Source organism: Polyodon spathula, chromosome 26, assembly GCF_017654505.1.
Source record: "Polyodon spathula isolate WHYD16114869_AA chromosome 26, ASM1765450v1, whole genome shotgun sequence".
Lineage (NCBI taxonomy): Eukaryota > Metazoa > Chordata > Actinopteri > Acipenseriformes > Polyodontidae > Polyodon > Polyodon spathula.
Window position 1 is genome coordinate 18,614,370 of NC_054559.1, and position 27,590 is coordinate 18,641,959.

General features: G+C 37.4%; 1 protein-coding gene across 1 annotated transcript; it reads right to left on the reverse strand.

The window, feature by feature from the left end:
• Positions 1-27,590, reverse strand: LOC121300701 (epidermal growth factor receptor substrate 15-like 1). Its single transcript, XM_041229401.1, has 14 exons — positions 27,418-27,590; positions 25,288-25,360; positions 24,780-24,941; positions 24,223-24,420; positions 22,394-22,558; positions 19,756-19,882; positions 19,152-19,202; positions 17,866-18,005; positions 17,399-17,459; positions 12,903-12,985; positions 11,998-12,136; positions 5,872-6,030; positions 2,460-2,473; positions 1-645 (listed from the first exon to the last, which is right to left on the reverse strand). Exons 1-14 carry the CDS (start codon positions 27,573-27,575, stop codon positions 499-501), a joined length of 1,677 nt encoding a protein of 558 aa, XP_041085335.1. The 5' UTR covers positions 27,576-27,590; the 3' UTR covers positions 1-498.

A 27,590-nucleotide genomic window follows, 5' to 3' on the forward strand; every position in this document is an offset into this window, starting at 1 on the left:
TGCCAGTATTTTTTTGTTTTGTTTTGCAAATTATGTGAAACAATTTCAAGTTTTTGTTTTGTTTTGTTTTTAGTAATCTGTCAAGGAAACTACTTTAGATGTTCTGCTGTCAAATTACTGATAATGGGCTTTTGAAATTTTTTAACCAAAAGCATTTAAATCCTGACCTTATTCCTCACAGCAATCTATTTTGAGAAGCCCTCTACCCCCAAACCCCTGCCTTCCAGTTTGTTACTTGAGTTTCCACATCTTAAATAAATTGGCCTTAAACATCTATGATACAGGTTTATACAGTGCATTTACAGTGCATCACTTCATTCCCAAGCCAACCCCATCACCCTCCCTAAACACAATAAAACCAACCAAAATCCTTTTTAGATTTCAGCTCACTTAGGAATTGTTATTCAACTCTTAACTCACACACACACAGTCCGGTATTGTTCATTTTAAAAAGTTTTTTCTCTCTCTTTGCAGGTTGATGCGTTGGCTCCGAGCGGCTCATGCGTTTGACATCTCTGCCTTGCTGAGAGCGATGGCGAGCGCCAGGTCCTCCTGCTCCTGTCTGCGCAGCCTCTCTACCCGATCCTGCTCCGCGCGCTCACTCTCCCGCTTCGCCCACGCCAGCTGCTGGGCCTCATTTCCAAGCTGGGAGACACAAAAACTGCTTCTTTCAAACAACATGTTGGTTTAGCTTGCAAACAAAATATCTTCCACACAAGACTATGCAATATTGTGTTATCAAAAGCCAAGCACTGACGGTTTAGCTTGTATCCACATGAAAACATAGCAACAATAATTAGAAGTAGTGTCAGTTTGTCATAGTGCTGTTTTAGGGTTGCCTTCTAAAATGACTTCTTAACACACATCACTTATTACTTGTCTACACATGCATTTCCTATTAAATTTGTATTTGTTTAAGGCAACAGTCCTGGAGAATAAATAAAATATGTAAAAAAATTCAGTAATTTTTATGGCTATGGTGGTAATTTAGAATGACAAAATACACCTGTAGGACCCCGAGATGCCTTTACGATCAAAGTCAATCAGGCATTTCAAGCAAGGTCAAGAGATGCATTAGAGATGGAGCTGAATTCCTTGCAGATTTACACTCGTCCAGCCTGATTTTGAAGAGTGTACTGGAAGTTGTGATAAAACCATCCAGAAAACGAATTACATTTATTGGTGTACATAAACATTTATTATTCCTTTCAGAGACAAAGAGAGAGAAATTACGTAAACCTACACTTTCATGTTTCATCCCACTGATGAGCTCAGAATTGTATTTTAAATTCTCTCTCCAGGACATTTCCCTTAATCAATTCAATTCAAACAGAGCTTCAGAAACATCAGGCCTGAGATGCTTTGGGAATCCCTCCAATATGACCACCAAACGGAACAAGCACCACAGTCCATGCAGACAGAGCTGGTCCAAGTACGGGCTAAGGGTCTGATAGAGTGGTCTTGTTTATAAGAAGCTTTAGGAGGGAGTTGACTCTCTTAAAATTGTCTGATCGTAGGAGAATACAGCTCATTTCCAATTAGATCAACCCATAGCTGCCGAGTTCAGTGCTAGATGTTAAGTGAAACAGGCAGATCTCTGCTGCAATTTCAAGCAACATAATTGCATGACTTAGACTTAAAAAAAGGGGGGACGGGTAGTGGTGACGTGATAAGGATTTAGTAGAGACAAAGTTTTCTGCCAATTCAAGAGCACATGCAAGCACTTAAAGCAAGTGCGTGGAAACGCTTTATAACAGAGAATAAAAAAAAGGGAACTCAACTCAAATTTAACAAAAATTGACATTGTTACGATTCAAATAAGTGAAACAGTAACAGTAAGCAAATTAAGTAATAGGTATTACTGGTGTATGTAATTCTACATGTACACTTCATACAAGATAAAATACTGGCAGTGGGAGTGCGAAAAAATAAGAGATAGAACATTTAACAAAACTGGTTAAGTGCACAGATTAGGAACATGTGTTAATAAACTAGTATTAAATACAGTACATGTACAACTAACTGAAAATAGCAGTTCAATGAAAATTTTGCCATTTGAAGAACTGTTTTCTTTCTCCCATATTTATTTTTATTAAATTATATGTTATTAAATGATATGTATTACAGGAAACACTGACATGGAAAAATCTAGAATTACTTCAAGAGAATACACAATGTGTGGAATACTACAGTGGTGTAAATAGTTGTTGGTACAGTACTACATGTAACCATCAGAAAAGTGAATACTGGTGCATAACCTCTCAGTGTTTTCAGTCATCTATATCCCGATATATATATATATATATATATATCCATTTTTAATCAATATTTATTCTGATACAAATGAGTCCATATACATTCACCCTTGTGTAGGTGCACAATACTGGCTGAAGGATAGTGTACAGTAAAATGTAGCAATGTGCACGTTTTTGTATTACCTCATTTATTTTAAATCTTACCTTCTTTCGCACACCTGAAAAAATGTAAAAACAAAAACAAAAAATACACTAAAAACAAACCCCCTAAGGGAAAAAAAAGTCCATACACAATTTAAAATATAGCCTAAATAAACCAAATCAATCAATCAATCCACAAATAAATACAAGTTGATTATTCACAATGCAAAAGAGGACATGAAAAAATGACATGCAGCAAAAACAAAATGGAAGTAAAAAAACACAAAAATAAAACTATTACCACCACATGAGAATTTAACACAAATGTCTACAGTAATCTACAGAAGCCTCTATGGCACAAACACACACACACTAAGCACAGTAAAGTTCTACATGCAATGCCATCTACTGACCACGGTCTTTACTTTGGAGGATTTGCTTAGCCATCTTGGATCACAACAAGGATAATATAATGCTTGGATCAGAATAAACAATGCGCACCAGTTCAATCCGGTACTGTGATGGGATTTTTCTGTTTCTGTCATTGTGCCTCATTAATTTGGACGAGTCTAGTTTCGCACAACGCTGCAACATCCAAGCTGGGCCAATCTAGTTTTTCCTATGCCAATTATTTGGGAGAGTCTAGTTTTGCAATAATACTCTCCCCTACCAGCTGCCAAGTGCATGTCAGGGTAACAGAATTGCCTAGCATCGGGGTTGAAGCATTGGGCGAAACTAGACTCGTCCAAATTAATGGCATGGGCGAACCAGACTGGCCCAGCATCAATGTTGAAGCTTTGAAGGAAACTAGACTCTCCCGGGCTAGACCCGAAAATCAGTGAAATCTGTTGAAAAAACAGGTTTCTCTCAGCTGTCTTTTTCAAGTTCTGGTCTATTCTAGATTTGCCCGATAGGACACTGGCGAGTACTGATAAAAAAAGTGGTAACTTCGGAATTCGCCCACATGCCCTTTGTGAAACTAGCCCACCGGGTTTCGCCCTTAACATACATATATATATATGGACAAAAGGATATGAGATATGTATTAGCATATCCTTTGCAGTATTAGGAGTACTTTATTAAAAACTGTACAAAAAATTTCAGGCTTGTGACATCTATAAAAAGTTTTTTTTTTTTTTTTTTTTTTTTCCAGGTCATGAAAAATAACTATTTGGGTACTTTCCCTCCTTCCTTACCTACATTTAAAGCAAGACAGAAATGGTAAAGCAAGCAAAGAAATCTTAATTGCCATGCAATGTGAGACAACAGAAAGACAGCAGAGAATATCAAGGAGACCGATAAGGAATACAGCTAAATGGGTCTGCTTGCTATGATGCTGGAATGCACACCAACCACATGCTCTGTAACCTTAGGACTGTGAGCTGAGGAGTGATACTGCTGCTACCAAAGTCAGGCTTCTTGCTATGAGGCATCTTCAAAAACCAATGCGGAGGGCATTCAAATACCCACACTGTCGTAAGAAACTCTACACACAGGTGTCTGATGATTACAACTAACTCTCCACCACTGAAACACTGTTCTGTGAAAAGCAAGTATATTTTGCATTTGTAGCATCAGATATTGCTCTATATATATATATATATATATATATATATATATATATATAAAAAAAAACACACACTGAGCATCAAAAGAAACTTATCACTATTATAACACATTTAGCTTCGAAAAAAATAAGGTACATAAATGATGGACTTGACGAAAATGTTTTTGGTTTCTTTTTAATCACTCGATCATTCATCCTTGACAATGACTCGCCTGAGTGACTGTGACTGAAGCACATGCACTCAATCACCTAATTAGTGAGACAGCCCAGCCAAGATCAGCAGATCATTTTGCAGCATCTTCGTGATGTCAACTGTTAATCAGCCAATAAAAAAGTCACTGCACCTGCTCTAAAGCAGAGTTTGTAATTTTTCAATCACATGTAGTGAATTTTATCTTAATATACATAAGTTCCTTTTGATGCTCAAATATAAGTGATAAATTTCTATATATAAACTATCTGCGATAGCATCATCACAAGCTGGAAGTGTACCTCTCCTGCTTCTTGTGGAAGTATCTTAAAAGGAGTCGAAACTACAGCTCTCAATGTTTGATCAGTGATGTTTTAAAACATTCTCTAATCCTCATGATCTCTGCACTCATGATCTGTGCTTGATTATTATTATTTAGTTGGCTCAAGACAGCGCAGCTATTGTGTTCATACTCAATGTCCAGAGCATGTGTTTCTATGGGTAACACACATCTTTCTGTGCCTGATTTATTTTAGGACACAAAAACAAAGCGGGTACAGGAATAGTCCTGGTGACGGGATCTAGTCGGCTCTTTAACTTGACAAGGAAACAAAACTCCAAAAACTCATCAGGAATAAACACAAGGCCTTCTGATTACAAAGAAAACCCAAAAGGGATTATTAAACACTCTCTCCAGCACCCTGGTCTAAAGTCTTCTGGACGAGGGAGAAAGAACAGTAGATTTGGACACCCTAGTTCGGCTACAACGTCTTGGAGGTTTTCAAAGTTGTGAATGTAGAATTCAAGACAGCTGGCATGGTTTTGAAACATACCTCATAACAGCAGCCTAATTGTTTAACACACTGTCCTTCAAGCACCCACAAACTGTCAGAAGAATTTAAGTATAGCGAGATTTCAGGTATTGACAGGAATGAAGCAATTAAAATAAATAATGTTTTGTCTGTTCTTTTAAACTAGTACCAACATTGCCAGTTTTAAACAACCAATTAATTACAATTGTCCCTTTGGAGAGGGTCATATCTCTGTTGTTTTATTATACTAGATGCATATTAATAAATTACTTTCCTGCAAGGCACTTCAATGAAGTTAGGATATACATATAAGCAAAGTACTTGCTAATGAACCTGAGCTAATGTACTGCATTCAGGACCTTGTGCCTCAACAGGTTTTCCACTGCTACACTGGGGTGTTTGTAGCGGTTTCTTGAAAAAGAATCGCAATTAAATAAATCCCTATACTGCAAGGCAAGAAAATGAAAACCTGGCCTCGTTTGCCGCAACACAGTATATTGACTCCCTAACTAAAAGATGTTTGTTTAAATTTGGTGTTACCAATCAAAAGTATTTTACCAATCATAATGTATTTTTGAGAGCTACTGCCACTTGCAGAAGAATTGCAATTGCGTTTGGCCCCGTCCTGGCAAGCTTTTGTTTGTTTGTTTGTTTTAATTCTGGTGTGTGAAATAACTGAGAGGAATCAGTAATTCACTGAACAGCAATGTCTGTAGCATGAAGGTGGCCAGAATGAGGCACAGCAAAGAGGCACAAAGCTGGTGATGCATTCTGCTATAGATTTCTCACTAAAATAATGATCACTATAAGCAGAAAGCAAAAGGGTGGGCTGGACAGAGTATCACTGAACTCAACTTACAGAACTGAAGTCTGCAAAACCCAAGGCAGAGTCTTTAGAAGTTTTACTTGAGGAGGAAGGAGCAAAAGGATCTTTGCCGCTAAATGGGTCTCCAAACCCCTTTTTACTTTGAAATGGGTCGCTGTCTTCAGCGCCAAAGGGCTGGAAAGGATCGCTGGACTTTGAGGAATCGCCTGACCCAGGCAGGTTTACTGGAGTACTTTTACCTAGAAAGTTTAGAAAGAAGAAAGATTATTTCCCCCAAAAGGTGCCCCCCCACCCCCCACAAACTTGGAAGAGAGTCCCTGATGAAATATGGGTTATTGCTTTCATTGTTAAACGTGCTCCGCTACAATAAGCTACAATCCTTACCACACATGCATTTTTGCATTAAACTTCTGGGATTTCAAAGAGTTTTGTTAGGTCATTTCAATAATGTGGATACCAACCCCCCCATATGTCTTTTTAACTGTTACAATGTCTCAAATATCAGTGGCAATGATTACCTACATTGTAGCGAACCACCTTTAACACTCAGGACAGAAATACAGGAATAATAAAATCAGCAGAGAACAAAGAACTGCAAGTAATACAATGACTGTGAATCTACAAACACTGAAATCAAACACTGATTTCAAAAGTGTATATTTGCAAAAATCTGGAGATTTTATTGAACGGTTATTCAATTTTTCAACAATAACGATTAGCCGTGTGTTACAATGACAGCAGGTAATTACAAGGACTAAAAACGTATAATTCACTGGCATCCCTGACACTGAAATTCAAAAGACGTACAACCCTTCTGAAACACCACTATTTCTCACATTAGACTAAAATGTAATTATGATACTAACAGCATTGTGTATCTGTTTAAATATTGCATTCTCATGCTGCATTGCATGCAAAACCTAAACCTTGTTTCATGTTTGTCAGGCTACTTAAATTATTAGTGGAATAAATGCTTGTAAATAGATCATCTTGAAAATCAGGCTCAGGGAGCAGAATACATACATATGCTGTATGTGGTCAGAATGCAGAAATAAGTGAGAAAGACGAAGGTGACAAGGCTTGATTAGCAGCATTTTCATTTTGATACCATCATCCAATTGGTTTCAACAGGCTGTACACAACTTATCTGGTGCGCACTGCATGCTGTATACAGTCAAGTAACCAGCAAGGTGTTAGTATGACGATATAAAGATAAACCCTGTTCCCACTATCCATCCCTTACGTAATCTTTCTATCTGAGCTTCAGATCTTTTCTTTTAAAACAGAGTGTTTACAAGCTAAAGCATGATGCAAGCAAAATGGAACGTGTTTTACAAGGACACATTTACTGAATAGAAAAACGGTATAAAAAAAACAGAAAGGAAACAACTTAGCCAAGTCGATTCTTGCCGCAGTGTCTAAATGATGCCTTTCATTGAAAAGATCCGTCGTCTTAAAACGTGCTCTCTACAAATAACGTAGGTGCCACACATGTACGGTTGGTTCATTACACAAAATAAAACGCTTCCAAAAGATGTCAGATTAAAACGAATTAACTAATCTCACAAACTAATTAACGACGATCAAACAAACCACCGACAACACTGGATTTATAAAGTCATCATGCTGGCTATTTTAGCAAGTACTACAATTCTCAAATATCATGCTACCTATGCACTAAAATATGTACTATCAGTTGTGACATAACACTGCATTATACCACATCCTTTCCATTAACGTTTGCCCAACCTCTGGGTGATGGAAGTTTAAAAAAATCGGCTGCAGTGTCACTATTTTTTTTAATGCTTCTAATGAAGGCAGCAACACTGCAACGCTGGATACTAAAATTCTCTCTTTGACCACAGAACAAGGACGCCACAAGCTGTGGCAACGCCAGCTCCCCAACAAGCATGCTTTAAAGTCTGACCAGGAGGAACTGTGCTCCAAGGAAGCAAGAGTAGTCTTCATTCCCATCCGAACTTTGGACTTTGTCTGCTTTCCAATGATCTAGTTATCTTAAACCTAAACCAGATTAATAGCGCAGGGGTGTCCAAAGTGGTCCCTCCAAACCCTGGTCTTTATTCCAGCCCTGTTATAAACTGTTTAACTGAAACAATTAAACCTCTGTGCAGAACCTGAATGTTAAATCTGGAGTGGAATGGCCCTCCAGGACTGTGATTGGCCACCTCTATTACAGTGCTTTCTCAGAAAAAAATAAAGAATGCTGTCAAAATATGTGGAAGGAAAAGGTTTTGTGTAACACTGTTGCACTGGTAGCCGATTACAAATCTCCCAGAGTTTTACAAATAGTTTTTCATGCAGGGCACAAGCTTGTTCACAGCTTCAGTGCTTCTCTTGTGCACACCAGAGATAAACCATGTTTGTAGTTTCACTTAACATGCACCATTCTGCCATAAAAGCCACAGTACTTTCGGCAGCTACCCTAGTGGTGCACCAAAACCCAACTGAGGAGGTTACATTTAAACAGAAACAACAAGAATAAAGCCGTCACCACATTAAGGGTCACTGCCACAAAAACATTAATAGTACATTTTTATATTGTTTTTAATTCGAAATATGCATATCTATTCTCGTCATATTTATGACCCTATGCACTGAGCACATCTTTCTGCAAAAACTGTAAATCATTTTGGGAGGTTGTAAACAGGGGAAATTATTCAAACCCCTCAAGTCATAAGAGGAATGTGCAAAATACCACTCTGGAGATGTTCTGACTGTAGTCATTGCTACATCTTACAAAGCATTCAAGTTATATCGTTATGATTGAGGTTAAAACAACGTGGCAATGAAGAAATTTAATTTGTAGATTTACTAACAGAAAGTGTTTCATTTTTCATGTACGAAAACAACGTCAGAAATAGAGACTATAGTGGGGTACAAAGCGTTACATCTTTAACATCCCAAAACCTTAAAGCCACACAAACCCTAACACGGCAGCAACCCAAGGTCACAGGTCAGAGTGAGAGGCACCGTTAGATTTTATGTAACAAACATGAAGACGGCGTCATACATGGTTTATGACATAACGGCTGCAACATGCTTACAAAAACGTAAGGTTTGCTTTAACAGAGATGCTTAGTGAGCAGTGGAATGCATAATCTTTGACAGGACAGAACTTCAAAGAAAACTAAGAAAAGTGAAGTACAGCTATGGACAAATGTTTTGCATCAACCTATAGAACCAACTCATTTTGCTTCATAAAGTCTAATGAAATAATGTTGCACTAACACACTGAACAGCATACCGCTTTATAGGTTCTCCATACACTTAACAAAACACTGACAATTGAACAACGCGACATGATCAAAATCTAATATGAAATAATGTATCGCTATTATGGCTTTAAAAAGATTTAAAAAACACAAAAAAAAAAGCAAGTGTTCCTTAGTTGGTGTACTTGACAAGGGCACAGCATGGTTTTAGCAATGAGTTTTTGGCAGGTGGTACATATGAGAATCTAACTTGAATTTATCGTCCAGACTCCTGCAGAATAACTTCGGCCTTGTGCTCGGGGTCATCAAATAGTGTCTTAAAAGCATACAAATACTGCGGTTCAGCAATAGAGTAGCTGTAACTCAATAATGAGAACAAACAAAAGATGGCACTCTTAAGCAGGCGTGGGAAAGGAACGTGGGGCAGCGCTTATCAGAATAGGTGTTAACCACTTTGTCAATCAAGCTGTTATTTAAGTGTAATGAGAAAACAGACTTGCTTTTTACAGCAGAGCTAATCGCTGAAGCAATCTTTTTTTTTTTTTTTTTTTTTCCCCTGCAATGTGTAACCGCCAGCATTGCAGCAGATGATGGAAAATGTAGACCTGAATTTTGATATGAAAATGATCAGGCAATCAGAATGTTTTTTTTTTTTTTTTATATATCTTTTAGGCAGGTACCGTCAAATTATAACTGATAAGAATTAATGAAGACACTGCATTTCTAACTCCTATGAATGTTTAATACCAAAATCTGACCCTGTCAATCTAAAAATTCAGGGAGGAAAATTTCCTTTGCACAACAAAGAACATTTTTACTACTGGGTTGTAACACTGGTCTTTGTTATTTTTTGCATTTTTCTGCTTCAGTCTCATGATCCAGCCAGGCTCCTGTCAGTGCTGCGCTTGGCTATTTAAACATTTTAAACATGTTAAATAGACACACCAGTTCTGTGAATTCTGTAGTGGTAAACTACTGGAGCTTTTATAGAATGGCTGTGGCACGGGACACAGATAACACATCTTCCAAGAATGACATGTATATTTAGAAGTATTACTTGTTCAAGGAAATAACAACACATCAGTTTCACAAAAACAGTAAGAATTAGTGTTTCAAAGCTTTTTGAAATCAAACCTGTAATTAAAATACACTAACTGGACCATTAACAACCCATTAGAGCCCTTGAAATAGCTGCATATAGAATTGGGCTGAAAGTTCATAAAATTATATATCACTTTTAATAAAAACAAGACCTCTGTGGGGTAAAAAATATAAAGTAAATCGAGTACACGTTCTTGTGTATCATTCACCATCTACTGCTACCACTTGATTTTATTTTTCTCAGGAGGTTAAAAGTTGAAGGATGTGCCACATACAGCATCCTTTAATCAAGAAAAAGTCAAAAGGTTAAACGCTGGTCAGGGCAGAGAACACATTTACCGAATTTAGCAGATTGCGATGCTGAGAAAACCGAGTTGCAGTGAACACAGAGCTGCATTCGGAGGAAGTGGGCAAGGGTGGAGAAAACACAGCAGATCCCAATATTAGCGCATCACAGCTCTGAGTTCAGCTTATCAACCAGTTTATGAACACCTACACCGACTTCCTGAACCTTACCACCGCTGCCCTCAAAATACTGCCCGATTTGAAATCAACAGCTCTTACTCTTACCTCAAAATCTGCAAGGGCAAGCAAGGCTTGTGAACAACAAAACAGTATGTTGTTGTTTGGTGTGAGGGCATCCATCAGTTAGCATGTGAACTCTATTTGAACCTTAGTAAGAATATAACCATACCTATAAACAGTATTGAGGTTTTTTTTTTTTTTTTTTTTTTTTTTTTTTAAGTGACAGAATAATTTTACTTAACTCTTTCAACACTGCAGACAGAATTGTTTTGTTTGGTATTACCTGTCTGTGGCTTTATGGTATAATGAGCTTATGTCTTTCACTTCAGGAATCAATCCGAGCCAAATCTCTACATCTTATTAAAAAGTCTAAAGCCAAGATCGCTTTTGATCACAACTCCCCCTTATCCCATTTCTGATTTTAAATTGTATAAAAGTTTCAGCTAACGGGACAATGCAAGTACATGATGTGTACAATGCCTCCCATGGTTACAGAGGAAATGAGTTTACTTTTGTTAATGGCATTTCTGTCCTCACATTTGTGGTATTAAGCAATGTTTCCACTAGCCTGGTACAAATGCAAACATCCAAGTACACCCAGCAAAACAGTACTAGTTCTGCAGCTGCACAGCTCCCAAACCACTTATACTTACAGTCCACTGTTCTGTAAAAAAAATTTAAATGCAACAACATAAAATGTTTTAAGCATTTGAATTGAGGAGAACCTTCCCATCTGTGATAACCAGATTCATAAGAGAAAGAATTAACCAAAAAATGTACGCTATTTAACACACAGATGACACACCTCATTAAAAGTGTCAAGACAACTGGATATCGATTCCCAAGATACATACTTCAGTGCAAAAGCCTTAGACACATTCAAGAGTTACAATATATATCAATGTTATGAGCATCAAAAATTTACTCAAAGCCTCCACTAGTGTTTTCAACTATTACAACACCTTTGACTGTTATTAATACAGCTTAGTTTGGGTGAGAAAAAAATCAAGCTTGTCATTTAACAATCTTTAATTCACATCTGAATCTTCAAAACTTGTGATCACAACAACTTAAAAGTAAACTACACATGAGCAGCTGATATGAAGTGTTGTAGTAGCTAATCCACATTTACCCAGTGATTCTCAACAGGAGCAAAGCAATCCAAGGGAAAGAGGGGGGAAGGCGAGAATCGTCAAAAAAAATGACATGACGTTTGCTACAAAGCGCATCAATGTCAAAAATGTGAACTGTATTGTAACTGAAGACCGATCATAATTTACACTAGCAAAGGTCAAACCTTCTACAGTGCCAATGTGGCCTTTACCTACCACTGCATTTAAAACTTACCGCTGGGTGGGTTAGGCCTGGGGGGTACATTTTTCTTGGGTGGTAGGGCTGGCATGTCAGTCTTGACCCTGAAAGGATCTTCAGAGAATCCCTGGCCACCAAACGAGGAAGCAAAGGGGTCTGAATGAGAGGTCTGACTCTGTATAAAAGCATAAATAACATTGGATTGGGGTTCTTTATCGGGGTCTTCGATCAAAAAGGGGACCCGTATGCAGTGATCGGGTCTGTCATACTCTGTCAGGAATTTTCATGAAGAAAACTTTTTCATAGGTTGCTTGCCTCCTATATGCCATTCACATTGCAGTTTGGTATAATCTGATAAACTGTTGATTTCATACAAATGTATCCGATATCATTTCTAACAGCTAGATTACAAGGACACTCTGTGTGTGTGTTTTATTTTTAATCCTTCATTGCCGTTGAAACAGCAACACACCAACAAAATATAACATACCTTATGTAAAAGAACAGTGGAAACTATGTACATTTCCACACTGTGTGGGTTTCAGCTCAATTATCCTGTCAGTGTTTCTCAAGCTTTTCAAGCAGACTTTCCCCTCGACTCTTACACACCTACAGACTTCGCACACAAACTGAAACTAATTCCACCACACAGCGCTGAGAAAGACCACAAAGAAACACTGAAAAATGAAAATAACTGATTTAAGCATTCTTGTGAAGTTAAAACACGCCATTAAAAATGCTATTCTTGTCAAGTTAAAAAAAAAAAAAAGATTTTTGTGCACTGCGCGCACAAAAACGTGAATCCGCTAGAAAAATAAATAAATCAGATTGTAGTTTAAAACAAATAGACAAAAGCAGTTTACAGAACTTAATGTACCAATGCACAAGGACGGATTATTTATTTAATGCTAAATGTTTTACATGGAGGACTCCCAGCTTACCTTTGACATTTGACTGAAGTCAGCAAACCCACTACTGCTTCCAATGGCACTACTCGCAAATGGGTCTAGAGTTCCAAATGGATCTACGGTCAGAAATAAAATAACAAGTTACAACGGGACTAACAGTCAGCAGGACTTTAATGCCCTACGCAATAATGGAAAACCACCTGCTTCCAAAAGATTTATTTACAAAAAACAACGAAAAACTGAATTGTAGACATTAGTATCATGATATTTACTTTATTCTTATTATTGTATTAAAATTAGTCACTTAGCAGACGCTTTTATCCAAAGCGACTCTACAGACTAGGGAATGAACTATATATCAATAACTTTTCACTTACTATATGACCCTCTTTTTTTTTTTTTTTTTTTACAAAATCTGATTCTAAAGCAGTTCCCAAGATATATAATTTAGCCAATAATGTCACTTACTACTCTGAAAAGAATGGTGTTACTGACAGAGAACATATCATGAAATAACTTCTCATCAGTTCCTTAGTTTTCAAAATTGCACAGATCTGGTTATGTTTTGACTGTTCCTCATTTGTAGGGTGTAACTACTGCTGCAGAAGAAAAGGACTAATATTAAAACTATTTGAAATATGCACTTCAGCTTAAACAAACCTCGCTGGCCCACAGCACGTTAATAAAGTCTTTTATCACTTGTTAAGAAATGCTTGGGCAGCTTCTTAAGCTTGAAAAAAAAGTTGCAGTAAGATTTTTTAAATTCAAAAGTAAACAAATTAACCTTTTAGCAGTACTTAAATCCAAAAGGGATATGAAAAGAGCTCTGTTGTTATTGATGCTGCACCAGAGTAAAAGCAATGTCTATGGTTCCATCTGCTAAACCACATTCGTGGGAAACACAGCTGTTCTTATGTTATAACAAAGTCTGAAATTTCATCAGGGTTGCACGAAGCAATGTGTTTTCTGAATAAATAAAAGCACCTTAGCTGAGATAGGGTCCACATATGTTTTTTTGTAAGAATTGTTTTTTGTTAGCCATATCCTGCTGCTCTAGATTTCTAGTTGCACTTAAAAAATCAGTGAGAATGAAATCCAGAGAAACTTTGGCTTATAAGGCTGTGTACTCTCCCCACCTCCCACCAAATCTACTGCACTGCTGTGTCTTTCTACAATATATAATGTTTAGAAATCTATTATTCTTACAAACTGCACCCAGAAAGGTGGGTTTTGTAAGAACGAGGCAGTCTTCCCAGCGACAGCGAGTGGAAGCGACAGCGAGTGGGAGAAGTACAGGCGTGGAAAAGTACAGAGCAGTTTAGACGCAATAAACAAAAATTGCATCTTTAATTGCTTTAATCAGAAAACACAGGACATTGGGGAAACACAGGAGCAGCTCAAAGTCAAACAGCCGCGTGTGTTTTTCTGATAACAAACAAGCTGAAACTCGGAGCAGCTGATTCAAATTCAGCGCCGTTCTGAGACACGGGCGAGGGGAGGAGCCGACAGCACAGCAGAACAACGCAGTTTAACAAGGCAGTCTTCCCAGCGCTCTTAAAATAGGAGCTCTTAAAATAAACAAATCCCCTGGGCCGGACGAGATTCTCCCAGTAGTACTCAAAGAAATGAAAGAAGTTATTTACAAACCGCTAACCAAGATCATAAAGCAGTCTCTTGACACAGGGGTGGTACCGACAGACTGGAAAATTGCAAACGTAATACCGATCCACAAAAAGGGAAACCAAACTGAACCAGGTAACTACAGACCAGTAAGCCTGACTTCTATTATATGCAAACTTATGGAAACTATAATAAGATCCAAAATGGAAAATTACCTATATGGTAACAGGGTCCTGGGAGACAGTCAACATGGTTTTAGGAAAGGGAGATCGTGTCTAACTAACTTGCTTGATTTTTTTGAGGATGCAACATCGATAATGGATAATTGCAAAGCATATGACATGGTTTATTTAGATTTCCGGAAAGCTTTTGACAAAGTCCCGCACAAAAGATTCTCAAACTGAACGCAGTTGGGATTCAAGGAAACACATGTACTTGGATTAGGGAGTGGTTAACATGTAGAAAACAGAAAGTACTGATTAGAGGAAAAACCTCAGAATGGAGTGTGGTAACCAGTGGTGTACCACAGGGATCAGTATTAGGTCCTCTGCTATTCCTAATCTACATTAATGATTCAGATTCTGGTATAGTATATCATATGGGAAATACTGAAATTGGAGAAGGAATCTATGAAAAAGACCTAGGAGTTTTTGTTGACTCAGAAATGTCTTCATCTAGACAATGTGGGGAAGCTATAAAAAAGGTTAACAAGATGCTCGGAAACATTGTGAAAAGTATTGAATTTAAATCAAGGGAAGTAATGTTAAAACTGTACAATGCACTAGTAAGACCTCATCTTGAATATTGTGTGCAGTTCTGGTCACCTCGCTATAAAAAAGATATTGCTGCTCTAGAAAGAGTGCAAAGAAGAGCAACCAGAATTATTCCAGGCTTAATAGGCATGTCATATGCAGACAGGCTAAAATAATTGAATCTGTTCAGTCTTGAACAAAGAAGACTACGTGGCGACCTAATTCAAGCATTCAAAATTCTAAAAGGTGTTGACAGTGTCAACCCAAGGGACTTTTTCAGCCTGAAAAAAGAAACAAGGACCAGGGGTCACAAATGAAGATTAGACAAAGGGGCATTCAGAACAGAAAATAGGAGACACTTTTTTACACAGAGAATTGTGAGGGTTTGGAATCAACTCCCCAGTAATGTTGTTGAAGCTGACACCCTGGGATCCTTCAAGAAGCTGCTTGATGAGACTCTGGGATCAATAAGCTACTAACAACCAAACGAGCAAGATGGGCTGAATGGCCTCCTCTCGTTTGTAAACTTTCTTATGTTCTTAAGATCTATTTAAAAAGTTGGATAATCTTTAAAAAAAAAAAAAAAAAAAACTTTACGGTCCTTAAACACTAAATTCAAATACGCATATTCATCAGAACTTCTTAATTCTTTAATTATGGAACCTTTGAAACAGTTAAGTTTTTAGAATGAACTTCATTTTTTACTTTAACGAACGAACTTCAGCCTAAATTGTCTTAAACAGCAAGTTGCGGGGTTCTGAAAAATAGCGTTACATGTCCCCAACGTGTTTAAATAACGTACCTGTAATTTGCCTTTTCACTGCGAATACCCTGACAGCTTTTTACACTTAACTGAAGTCTGTTTCAAAGCTCTTTTCAAAATGTCCGCTCTAGTGCACTGGGGTTTGACAGCTAATCCTCTAAATCACGGCAGGAAGAGCGATTAAAAAAAACAAAAACATAACAGTAAGTGCTCTGGCATTTCTGTTCCGTACCACATCATGGATCGTTACTGCTGTGTTACCTGTTTGACAACGTGGGTAATAATCCTGACACTATCAGTGCACTAGAGCTGACATTTTCAAAAGATCTTAGAAGTGTAAAAAATTGTCAGGAAGTTAATGAAAAGAAAAATGACAGGTCTGCTATTTAAACAGTTGTAGCAACACACAGGACAGGTAACGCTATATTTTTTCGGAACCCCGATACTTACTCTTTGACTTGTACCAAAAGAAAATCTTGTTGAGATTCAAGATGTGATGTGTATTTTAATCTTTAGATGGAGGCAAAACTCCACTAACAAAGTATTCTACTACTTTTAAATGTGTTATACTGTTTACAATTTTTTTTTAATAAACCTTTAGGTTTTAAAGAAAATACGTCTTCCCATCTTCCCATCAACATTACCATTAAAAGTTGCAGGATTTCTAAATAATTTGCGTTGTAAAATGTTTGGGAGAATGTATTCACGCCTGCTACCATTAATAACTATTACCACTATAATAACTTATTTTGTGATTCCCCCCTCCCAAATGCAACCCACAGACTCAAAGTGAGACTCTGTCGATTGTGAGAACTGGTTTTAACAACGGGTTACACCGAAATCTGAAATTTCCACTATAAGATGCCCTGCAAAGAATGCACTTGAGAAATTGGAATGGCTTGGGTGCAAGAATCAGATAACAGTCAATGTAATTTACTGTAATTTAACAGTTATTTATAAACCCAAAACTCCCTTCTTATACCCACAGTCATTTTTAAATGTTACAACTAATGGTAAAAACTGGATTCAGAGCCAAAGTTTTTGAGCACAACGTAACTGTAAACAGGAGATTAGAAGCTCCAACGGTAAAGATGTATTCACACTGGAGGAATCGCATTATAAAATAAATAAATGAAAAAAAATAATATGCCGATTAAAATTGTAAAAGTATAAAAACATACTTTAAGGCCACCGACTACTAGATTATATGTATTTTTTTTTTTTTTTTAATAAAAGCTGTTTTTTTAGGTTGAAAAACTATTTTTGTGGTTTTAATTGCTTTCCACGTTGTCTGAAGACATTTTCATACTACAAATACTTACTACTACAAATATTTTGACAGGCTACTTGTCTTCCCTGTTACAGATAAAATGCTGGATTAGTAGTGTCCATACCTGGTCCTTTTGGTGGTGTGTTTGTAGGTGCAAAAGGATCACTGCTGGCAAATGGAGCAGACTAAAAAGAATGCATAAAATGTTAAATACCAAAGCTTTCCAAAACCTTAAATGGCATTAAATACACTGGCAACACACTGCAATTATAACACGTGCAGGGTATTTACACTATATAAATGTATAAATACTGTTATCGTCTTGGTGGCCACTGTCTATACTACACTGCCAAACACACAAGGCTCCACAAAGGGAAGCAGTAAGTGGGATGCAAGCTGCCTGGCTTATAACAGCAGCAGTGAAACAGACGAAGCTGAGTAAAGCTGAGTGAGTTGGTGTTCTAATGGGGATTGCTAATGTGTCAAAACCCTGGTTTAAAATGATGAGTCAATGCCATCATGTGATCTCAAACTCTGCCTAGACAGTTCCTCTAGCCTCAAAATAAATCAATAAATATCCTTCCAGCTTACCTTTGAGGGAAGCGTCGCACTTTTACTGAAAGGATCCGCTGATGCAAAAGGGTCGGTCTTGGTCGGTTTTCTAAAGAAATCCTCTGCCGGGGAGGTCTTGAACGGATCATTCTCTTTAAAAGGGTCCCCACCAAAAGGATCTGTTTGAAGAGCACTCTGTTGTGAACAGTGCGTGTACTGTATCTGTACATCAGAGCTGCCAGTCACAATCGGCAATCAACAGCAACATGGGTAAAACGTATATGAAAGCCTACAGTGCCTTTCCCAACATTTCACGTCTTTCAAAAATAACTTTTTAATGACACACCCACCTCCCCACCACAGTGTAACTTTGGTGGCTATAGCAAATGTCATCGCTAAAATACTACCTCCAACATCACCTACACTTTATATGGTCTGCAAGCTATATGCTGTACAAGCTGCACAATCTACTCAGGGTTAAGAATTATATATAGTATATCACAGATCTATACTAATGTGTGTGTTTATTATACTTTTTATGCAACATAAGGATGCTTATGCACATTTCATCCAAGAATGAGAGCAAAAATTCAGAGATTTTCACACTAATATTTTTACTAATATTGAATCTTTTTTTTTTTTTTTTTTTTTAATAAATTTGAACACTGAAACATGAACTTCGCTTCAGATGTTGGTTTATTGGGGGGTCTTTAGTGTTTTTCAAATCCATTTGATTAAAGTTGAGATTAGGGTTAGAATAGCATCAATGTCAGTATATTCTGGCAAGACATGGAAGTACGATCTGTCCATTGCCATCAAAGGCTGGTAAGTGAGAAAGGTGTATATAAACAGGTGTACCAAACGATGAGCAGCAGACACAGAGCTGCGAATCACAAACTGCACTCGCACAAAACTGTTCCCATTCAAAAGCTCCATTTAGCTGGGTTTGATTTTTTGCTTTTCAGTGTTATGTATGTGCTGCTCACTGTTTCGTACTCCTCAAAAGGACAGCAAAATGAACAAGAGTAGGTGTTGCCTCCTGTGTATTTAAGTGTAATATAAATGGGTTTGGTTAATTTACTTTGAAGCTATGAGCTAGCATCTCACAATGAGTGAAGCATGTTCTTAGGTTGAATTTTATAGATTTAGAATCAAATTTACATCTTTGTACATTCTAATATATATATATATATATATATATATATATATATATATATATATATATATATATATATAAATTAGATGTAAATTTGATTCTAAATCTATAAAATTCAACCTAAGAATGTATAAATGCATTGAAAAACAAAAAATATTGCTATCAATACCTGCTGTGGTTGGTGGCTGCTTTGCAAAAGGGTCATTGTGAAATGGGTCACCTGATAAAAAAAAATTAAAAAACAAAAAACTGTAAAACTGGTAACCAATTCAGGTTAGGTCAAAGTTGGGGAGGGATACTTACTATGAAATAAAGAAAGCAGACTTCAATGGGAAATGTAAAACTCTCTTTTCTTGTGATAAACGTCTCTTTAGTATGCATGATTACTTTTTTAAATTTAGATTGCTCAACATGCTGTCTACTCACAATTTAAAAATCAAGTGACAAACTAATAACGTTCAGGTTATTTGGATGCCTTTCACTGTCATGCTGTTAGTAGACTGTGGATACCCAACAAAATATATAACAGACTGATACCACTGCAGAGGCAAAATAACTGAACTGGCTGGAGTTGCGTGCATCAAGACACTGCAGTAAAAAACAAATGAAGACTTGTCACAGCAACCAAGACAGAGGGACAAAGGAGAGCAGAACAAGAGCAGAGACAAGGAGGAGGACCTGCGGTCAAGTGAGAGACTGCAGGATGCAGGGGACACTTTCATCCAGCACAGGACAGGCTTCTGCTGCTGCGGCTATTAGTACAATGTACTTACTGCCTTTAAAGGGATCTGCACCTTTAAATGGATCGGTTTTGAATGGGTCCTCGGATTGAAATGGGTCTGTGTGCAGCTCATGGACGCTGTTATTGAACACTGGCGTGTTTGCCTTGAAGGGATCCTCCTGTAATGAAAAAGATACAGCTTTCACTCGCTAGTCCTGCAGTTTAAAGTGGCTTCATATTTGATGTACACTACCAGTCAAAAGTTTTAGAACACCTCAATTTTTCCAGTTTTTATTGAAAGTTACGCAGTTTAATGTCTCAATGTATTCTGAAATTAAAGCATATAACAAATAAACAATTGGAGATAAATAAATCATGGAATTGTTTTATTTAACAAAATTTAATCTAAATTTTTGACTCAGTAGCCACCTTTTGCAGATATAACAGCCGAACACACTCGTGGCATTCTTTCTACAATGGAAATCAAATACTGTTTGGAAAGTTCTTCCCAACACTGTTGCACAAGTTCCCACAAATGTGTTGCACTTGTAGGTTGCTTTGCTTTCACCCTTCTGTCCAGTTCATCCCAAACCAGCTCGATGGGGTTTAAGTCTGGAGACTGTGCTGGCCATTCCATGATTTGAAGCCTACTGTCTTGTTCTTTTTTTCTAAGGTAGTTCTGACATAGCCTGGAGGTATGTTTTGGGTCATTATCTTGCTGTAGGATGAAACCCTGACCAACTAGGCGTATACAGTATAATAGTAAATCTCGAAAAACTACTCGCTTCTAAATCTTTTGTAGTCATTTTTGTATTACTTTAGTATAAATACATGTTAATTTGGATTCATATGTTGTTTTTTTCTGACCTTATGTGAACGAAAAGACACACATTTGCCCGTTTTCCCATTGGAAATAGTGATATTTTGAAATATCACTGTCCTGGTCACAAAAGCAAAGTTTCTGGGGAATAATAGCCATTTTCTATACTTTTGAGGCAAAAGCAATTAGGAAATAACACTTACTACCCAGGAACAAAAAAAAAAAAAAAAAAAAAAAATTGTTACATGGTGTAATCAACAAAAGTTGGGACACCTGTAGGAATTGTTAGCATCAACTTTCAAGGCTTAATTTACTTCCATTGCTGCAGAACAGATGTAAGTTGTTAACCCATTACTTGTTCCTTGAAAAAGGAAAACTCTGAAATGTACATTATTTTTCAGTTTTTGGTAACCTGAATTTATTATTTTTTTTTTTTAACCTTTGGCAGTTTACTGCTTACCTTTGTACCATTTCAGGTTATTCACTGGACTTGCTTAAATTTCAATAAAAAAACTGGAAAAATGGGGGTGTTCTAAAACTTTTGACTGGTAGTGTACATGACTGCGTGAAGTCTTGGCATGAAAAATGACCTCCAACAACCCGTAATAACTCAAATAGAGCATCTTAAGAGTATCCGAGTCAAGCACATCCTAAGTTTTATAACTGGAATATCAAACCCACAAGAATAAAGTATATGGTGTGTAACATTGAGCCACTTGAATTTATTTTTCTTTTCAATCACATTTGTATTGTCTGCTAAAGTAAAACATGAAGTTAATATCATACCATTTGTTTATATTTGGTACTACAAATATATAAATATATAAAACAAATGCAAATATACATAGAAATAAATTTAAAAGGAGGCTGTGTGGTCCAGTGTTTAAAGAAACGGGCTTGTAACCAGAAGGTCCCTGGTTCAAATCCCAGCTCAGCCACTGACTCAGTGTGTGACCCTGAGCAAGTCACTTAACCTCCTTGTGCTCCGTCTTTCGGATGAGACCTTCCTGTGACTGTGCAGCTGATGCACAGTTCACAAACCCTAGTCTCGTATCTTGTAAAGTGCTTTGTGATGGTGGTCCACCTGAAAGGCGCTATATAAAAATGATTATTATTATTATTATTATTATTATTATTATTATTATTATAATATAATTTAAAACATTTGCATAATTATAAACATTTACAATCGCCACACTGCCACAGATGTAAATCAGACTGACTGGTATTTCTAGTTCCACGAAGTAGTAAGAGATAATTCCTTCTTCAACATAAAATGCATCGACAATGCAAATATTTAAATCAGACAGCATGAAAATGTTGGCACCATTTAAAAGTATAAAATGAAACCGGAATTTAAAAAGAACATCTAGATGTTTGCAGCCTGTATGTGCAAGTGCTGTACAGCACACACTAGCCTTTTATCTGATGGGTGATAATGGAAATAGTATCACCCAGTTCAGCAGAGAGCAGACACATCAGACATCGGAAAATAAACACATTGCAAAAGGATAGGTTTCTATTTCAGCCCACTAGAAGAGAGAGAAACACTTTGCTATACAGTAGAAGGCGTGCTCTTTTGTTCAGACCTCATTTATCCACTGGTTTCCTTTGCATGGTATCTTTTCGATAGTCATTTGGAAATCATGTTACGTTGAAGAATTCGAATTTTTTTGCTTTACAATTTGTCCCGGCACTGCTCACGCTTAATGTTGCAACTGATAAAAGTCATAACCTCCTAACCGTAAGGCTTAGTATCTCTACAGAGTGTAGTAGCTCATACAGTATTATTCCTTTCATTTATTTTTTTAAAAATAAAAGCCACAAATAATTGCCTCTGGGAATTGGTTACAGTTTTGCTGAGCCTTACCACTGCTCCAAAGCCTCCATTGTCTCTCTCAGGAACTCCTTCACTCATGTCAGCAAGATTAGTCATGCTTCCCCCGTGAGTCCCATTGAGTGCACTGTTGTACTGCTCAATGTTTTTACACATCTCCTGTTGGTTATCCTGGAGCTGGGAGAGCTTACTCCTGGCCTGCAATGGCAAGAAATCAAGATCTCACACTTCAATGGAAGCTGCATTTGTTTTTTTAAACGTCCAAGTTCAAGTCCCTTGCAATCAAAAAGGGAGACAGTATTCGTGTTGGCTGGAGCTGTTCTTGGGTTGTGCAACTGGATTAAGGACACTCATCCTTTCAGTATTCATTACTATTAAAGGGGAAACCTGCACGTTGGTGAATCCAAATGCAGTTTGCTTTCGATTAGCCCTCCCTTTACAGCCTTCTCAAAAAACTGCTGCATCTTTTCATGTTCCTGAGTTCAATTAACCCTGCTGGGCACTGACTGCACCTTACATTAAAATAAAATAAAAAAAAAATTACAATACTTGTCTGTGTTAGGGTGACTTATTAGAACTTTAAAAGCACCTCTGTGGCCTCTCAGCTTGTACACAAGCGGATGCAAGAAATATGACACTGTTCAATGCACTATTTTTACGGATGTATTTCTTACAATGACTGTGACACAGAGGGCCAGGTTCACGGTTTCACTCTGTTGTACCAGCTGTACTTCTTTAAGATAGTTAAAGGCTACTGAGATCAAAAGGGTGCATTACAAAGTTTTAAAAGTCATCACGGTGTGATGCCACATACAGTCAAATGACAAGCAAAATAACAAACATGCAAGTGCAGATAAGTGGTATTTCACACTCCCTGCAAAATAACTGTGCTGAATGTTGATTTTCTGATATGGACTGTATAGAGAAATAAAAATCGACTGCCAAGCTCATGAACAAAGATGGCTTTAAACCCAGTCCTCTAGAGTAGTCCCTTAACCTACCAAGACTCGAGGGAGTTCGAAACAGAAAATGTCATGAACAGGAAGACCCAACCTCTGTATTTAAAGCGATTTCAAGATTGAAAAGCTGGGAATAAATCAAAAGAATTAAATAAAATTAATAAGACATTCCAAGAATTTGCAACAGAGATATTAATTAATGCTCTTCAAAACTCAAAGTGCAGTGACTGTCTTACCAGTCTCACTGCCCCCAAGTTAAGTCAAAGTTCAGTCTGTTCTCTGCTTTCAAGGTGTTTACTCGCTCTATTTTTGTTAACCGTTTGATTCTTCGTCAGTTTTTTTGTTTTTTGGAGGAAATGAAACTTGCGGTACAACTTCTCTTGTTTTACTTGAAGGCAAAGTCAGGGCAGTATCTAAAACTGTCATAGTCATCAAGCTTTCTGTGAAACTGTATTGGCCCCTAGTGGTAGAAAAACAATACTGTTAATGTAACAAAAGTCTTCCAGAAAATCAGTTATGCACTGAATTGGAATGCAGCACAAGATTTACCAGCTAGAACAATAGCAGTCATTTTTAGCTGCAGTTATAAGTTTACGGAGCATGCATTTTCCCTTATAGAGTGAATCGAACGAGGTCAATCAATCAATCATCACAGCTTGCAAGTTAACAATGGGACAATCTCACCCCTTTATTCAGTATGCTAACTGCAGTTCAGTTTACTGTCAGGATCTGTGAAACCTCCCACTTGCCTCACAGTTTGCTGATGAAGGAAATTTTGTCTACATGAACTAATAATCGAGTGTCCATTTGGAAAATTCTAGGCTGAAGAATATAAACAGAGAAATAATCATGTTGTGTTTAAAACCTCATCTTGGAACCGATGTGTTACCAGGAGCTGCTTACCTGGTTAATCTCGTCCTGCGTTGAGTGCAGGGATTTGATGATGGTATCGAGCTGCACTTTGCCAGCCTGGATGCTCTGCTCCAGCTGCGCCTCCTCCTGCTGCAGGCGGTTCAGTTCAGCTTTCGCCCGGCTTAGCTCCTCTTCCTGAGACTGCAAATCCAACTCCTGAGAATGAATCTGCATTTGCAATGACGAAATCTGAAACAGCAACGCAACGTCATGAACGAGGAGGACAGCAAAAAATCTTTCTCCGACAGCTGAAAACCAAACATCCGAGCAACGGGTTATTAGAAACTGAATGATCATTTGATATCGTACTGCAATTTCAAAATATTAAATAAGAAACCAGGCTTACAAAAAAATTGTGAATTCAACATGATGTGAGTTTCCTCACAGACCTCTGCCTATGCAACTCAGCTGTAAGGTAGTGTCCCTGCTATGCAGCACTGCAAGCATTATGTTTAGATCAGCTGTGAAACCAAGCCTTCAGGTGAAAGCCTGGTGAAATGAGAAAAAATAGATCTGCGTTTACAATAAAAGCTGGCTCCTATCCTTACCATCTGAGATTCCTCGTGACACTTCTGCCTCACGTCATTCAGCATGTCTTCGAGCTTCGCTTTCTGCTGGTCCATCTCCTCCAGGCGATCTTGAGCATCTTGCTTTTGAGCTTCTAGTTCTTGCAGACTGCTTGTTTCCCGGTCTAAATCATTTTGCAATTCCTAGAAGAAACCAATATCTAAAGTCATCTGATTCCACTTTAGTTGGCAGCCAGGCCCTTTTGGCTGACAGGTTGATGCAGGTTTAGAATTATTATTATTACCGAGCAGCATCACAGAAAATAAGAAAGGATAGGTAGGTAGTGATTTAGATTGCTTATTATTACAAGCCTCCTTCTGTTCTTTTTTATTTTTTATGCATTTCTCTGTATTTGAAGTATTATGGATTTTCTTGTATTTACTGCATCTTGTAAAGTGCTTTGTGATGGTGTTACACTATATACTATATATGCACTATATAAAATAGAGTGACTGATTTGATACTCCTGAATTTAATCAATTCCCTCACCTGAACCTCATTGGTTTTTTGTCTGATTGATTCCTCCTTTTCTCGGATGTCTTGATCCAAGACATACTTCTCCCTGCAAAAACACACAAAGCAAATGAGAGAGAGCTAACCAATGATTTAAAACCATTTTCTTACATTCAATTAGCATGATTAACATTACTACAAGTCCCCTGTTTATTGCGCCGAGAATATATAATATATATATATATATATATATATATATATATATATATATATTTTTTTTTTTTACATAAACTCAAGATATATACAAATATTTCAAATATAACACTACAGCATTGCATCTGCTGTAGATCAAAGTCAGACTGCAGCATTGGAGTGAGTTTCACCCACAATACACGATTCTGCATCAGACAACAACAGCTGCAATTTCATCTAGCGTTGTCTTTCTGCCTATTCCAAAATGCATTACATACAAGAACCTGAAGATCTTCAACTAAAGTAGAAGGGGAACCTGTAATAACACCGATAGTGCTAATAAGAGGCAAGAAAGCGTATTTAACTCCTTGCATCCTTTCACAGGGAACAACGTAATAAATAAAACAAAAACGACCCAGTACAATCTCCACCTCCCCTACAATGAACAGCCTGGTTAATTAAATTCACCTCCAAAATATTTTTTTTTTTTCTGACAACCAATAAGGGACTTTACCTGAAAGCACTCCAGTGTGTAAAAGCAAGTGTGCTATGGCAGCGAGGAGAGCAAGTAGTGAAGACAAGAAATACGATTACAAAATACACACAGGAAAGGAAAGAAAGAGGCAACAATCATACTGCAGCTGAAGGACACCATTAGTGGAGAGAGTGCAGGACTTGCTTGCTAACGACTACCAACAGAAAAATCCATTTTTACCTTTTTGTTGTTTTTCCTTAAACGTGTGCATTTTATTACCATTTTATGATGTTCCCAATAGATCTTCTCTTGCTAATCAAACCTGAAAAACGACTTTAACTGGAGTGTAACATAACACGATTGGCTAATTTATGTCAATAATAATTTTGGCTATTGTACTTTATATTTGGCAGGGCTGTTCAACCAAGATGGTTTTCAATAAAACAGGTTACTCTCCCAAAGTGTTCAGTAAGATTTGGAATTAGACAGAAGGAGGAGGAATATACATCGCCACAAAATACAATTGCTATTTGCTCTCCTGTACTCCCCCAGAGAACATGATAGAAATGCGAATGGATTTTGTCCTTTAAAACACAAACAAAAAACAAATACATAAATAAATAAACGGGTGTCAGGGACAAAGAGCAAATTTATAATGTCATGCATATAATGTCTGTTGAGTACAATTAACACAACTATTACAAAACAAGATAAAACTACTACTTTTAAATTAACCCTTTGAGGTACAAAAAAAAAAAAAAAGCTAACTTTTTTACTGTTGCAATGAGGTACACAAAACAGGGTTTAAAATGCACCGACAGGTTGGATCATCCAAATTATCTGTTTCCTCCTTGTGATACTCGAGTCCCTCTCAAATGCATTTTAAGAAGAACCTGTTTGAACAGGTGCTCAATTCTTTGTGTACTTTAAGGGGTTAAAGAGAATCTGATTTTGTTTTTTTTTTTCCTCCAATTGCAGAAACACTGGAGATCAGAAACACGTGGAGTTTGTGTAGAACGTGTATTGTTGCTTTTTGCTTTCAACAGCAGCAGCAGCAGTAGTGTTTTACGAAGACCCAAGAACTACACCACAAAAGATTGAATTGTCTGTCTTGTCTTTTTACAAGAGCATGACTCACAAATCCCAAAACATCAGCTCATAAGGAGGTCTTGAGAATCCATTCCAAGAGAAAAAACAGCCAAAACACAAACGACAACTGCTATATGACACACAAAATAAAATGCAAATCTTTGCTTCACTAGCTTTTTTTTTTTTTTAACGTTAGTACTTTCTTTAGAAACTCAATGTGATGACCAAGTGGGGCTGGTGAAAATGTTCCGGCGAAGTAGAAAAGGAACTACAAAGTAATAGAAGGAATCAGTGACTTCTCCAATGCTGTTTGCTGGTCATAAAAAGGAGCTTTTTAATGCTGACTATCAGCACCTTCTGTGCTTACATGGCACTGCTGATGCATCAAGAGAATATTCCATTGTAATTACCTCTGCAGCTGTGCAATTTCCTGGCTAATATCATCTAGTTCTTTAATCCCAGTGAACTCTCCTGAGCCAACAGAGCTCGCACTGTCCTGTAAAAAAACACGAACTGAAGTCAGCAATGAATTTAGAGACAACCCTGGGGGTGGGTGCAGCGGCAGCATGCAGAGCAGGTAGCA

Excerpts from the sequence above, each read along its gene's own strand:
- LOC121300701 (XM_041229401.1), bottom strand. The coding sequence starts at position 27,575 with ATGCTGCCGCTGCACCCACCCCCAGGGTTGTCTCTAAATTCATTGCTG. Across the intron at positions 24,942-25,287 it reads AAAAAACCAATGAGGTTCAG|GAATTGCAAAATGATTTAGA; the intron begins GTGAGGGAATTG and ends GGTTTCTTCTAG. Across the intron at positions 6,031-11,997 it reads CAGGCCTAACCCACCCAGCG|GTAAAAGTACTCCAGTAAAC; the intron begins GTAAGTTTTAAA and ends TAAACTTTCTAG.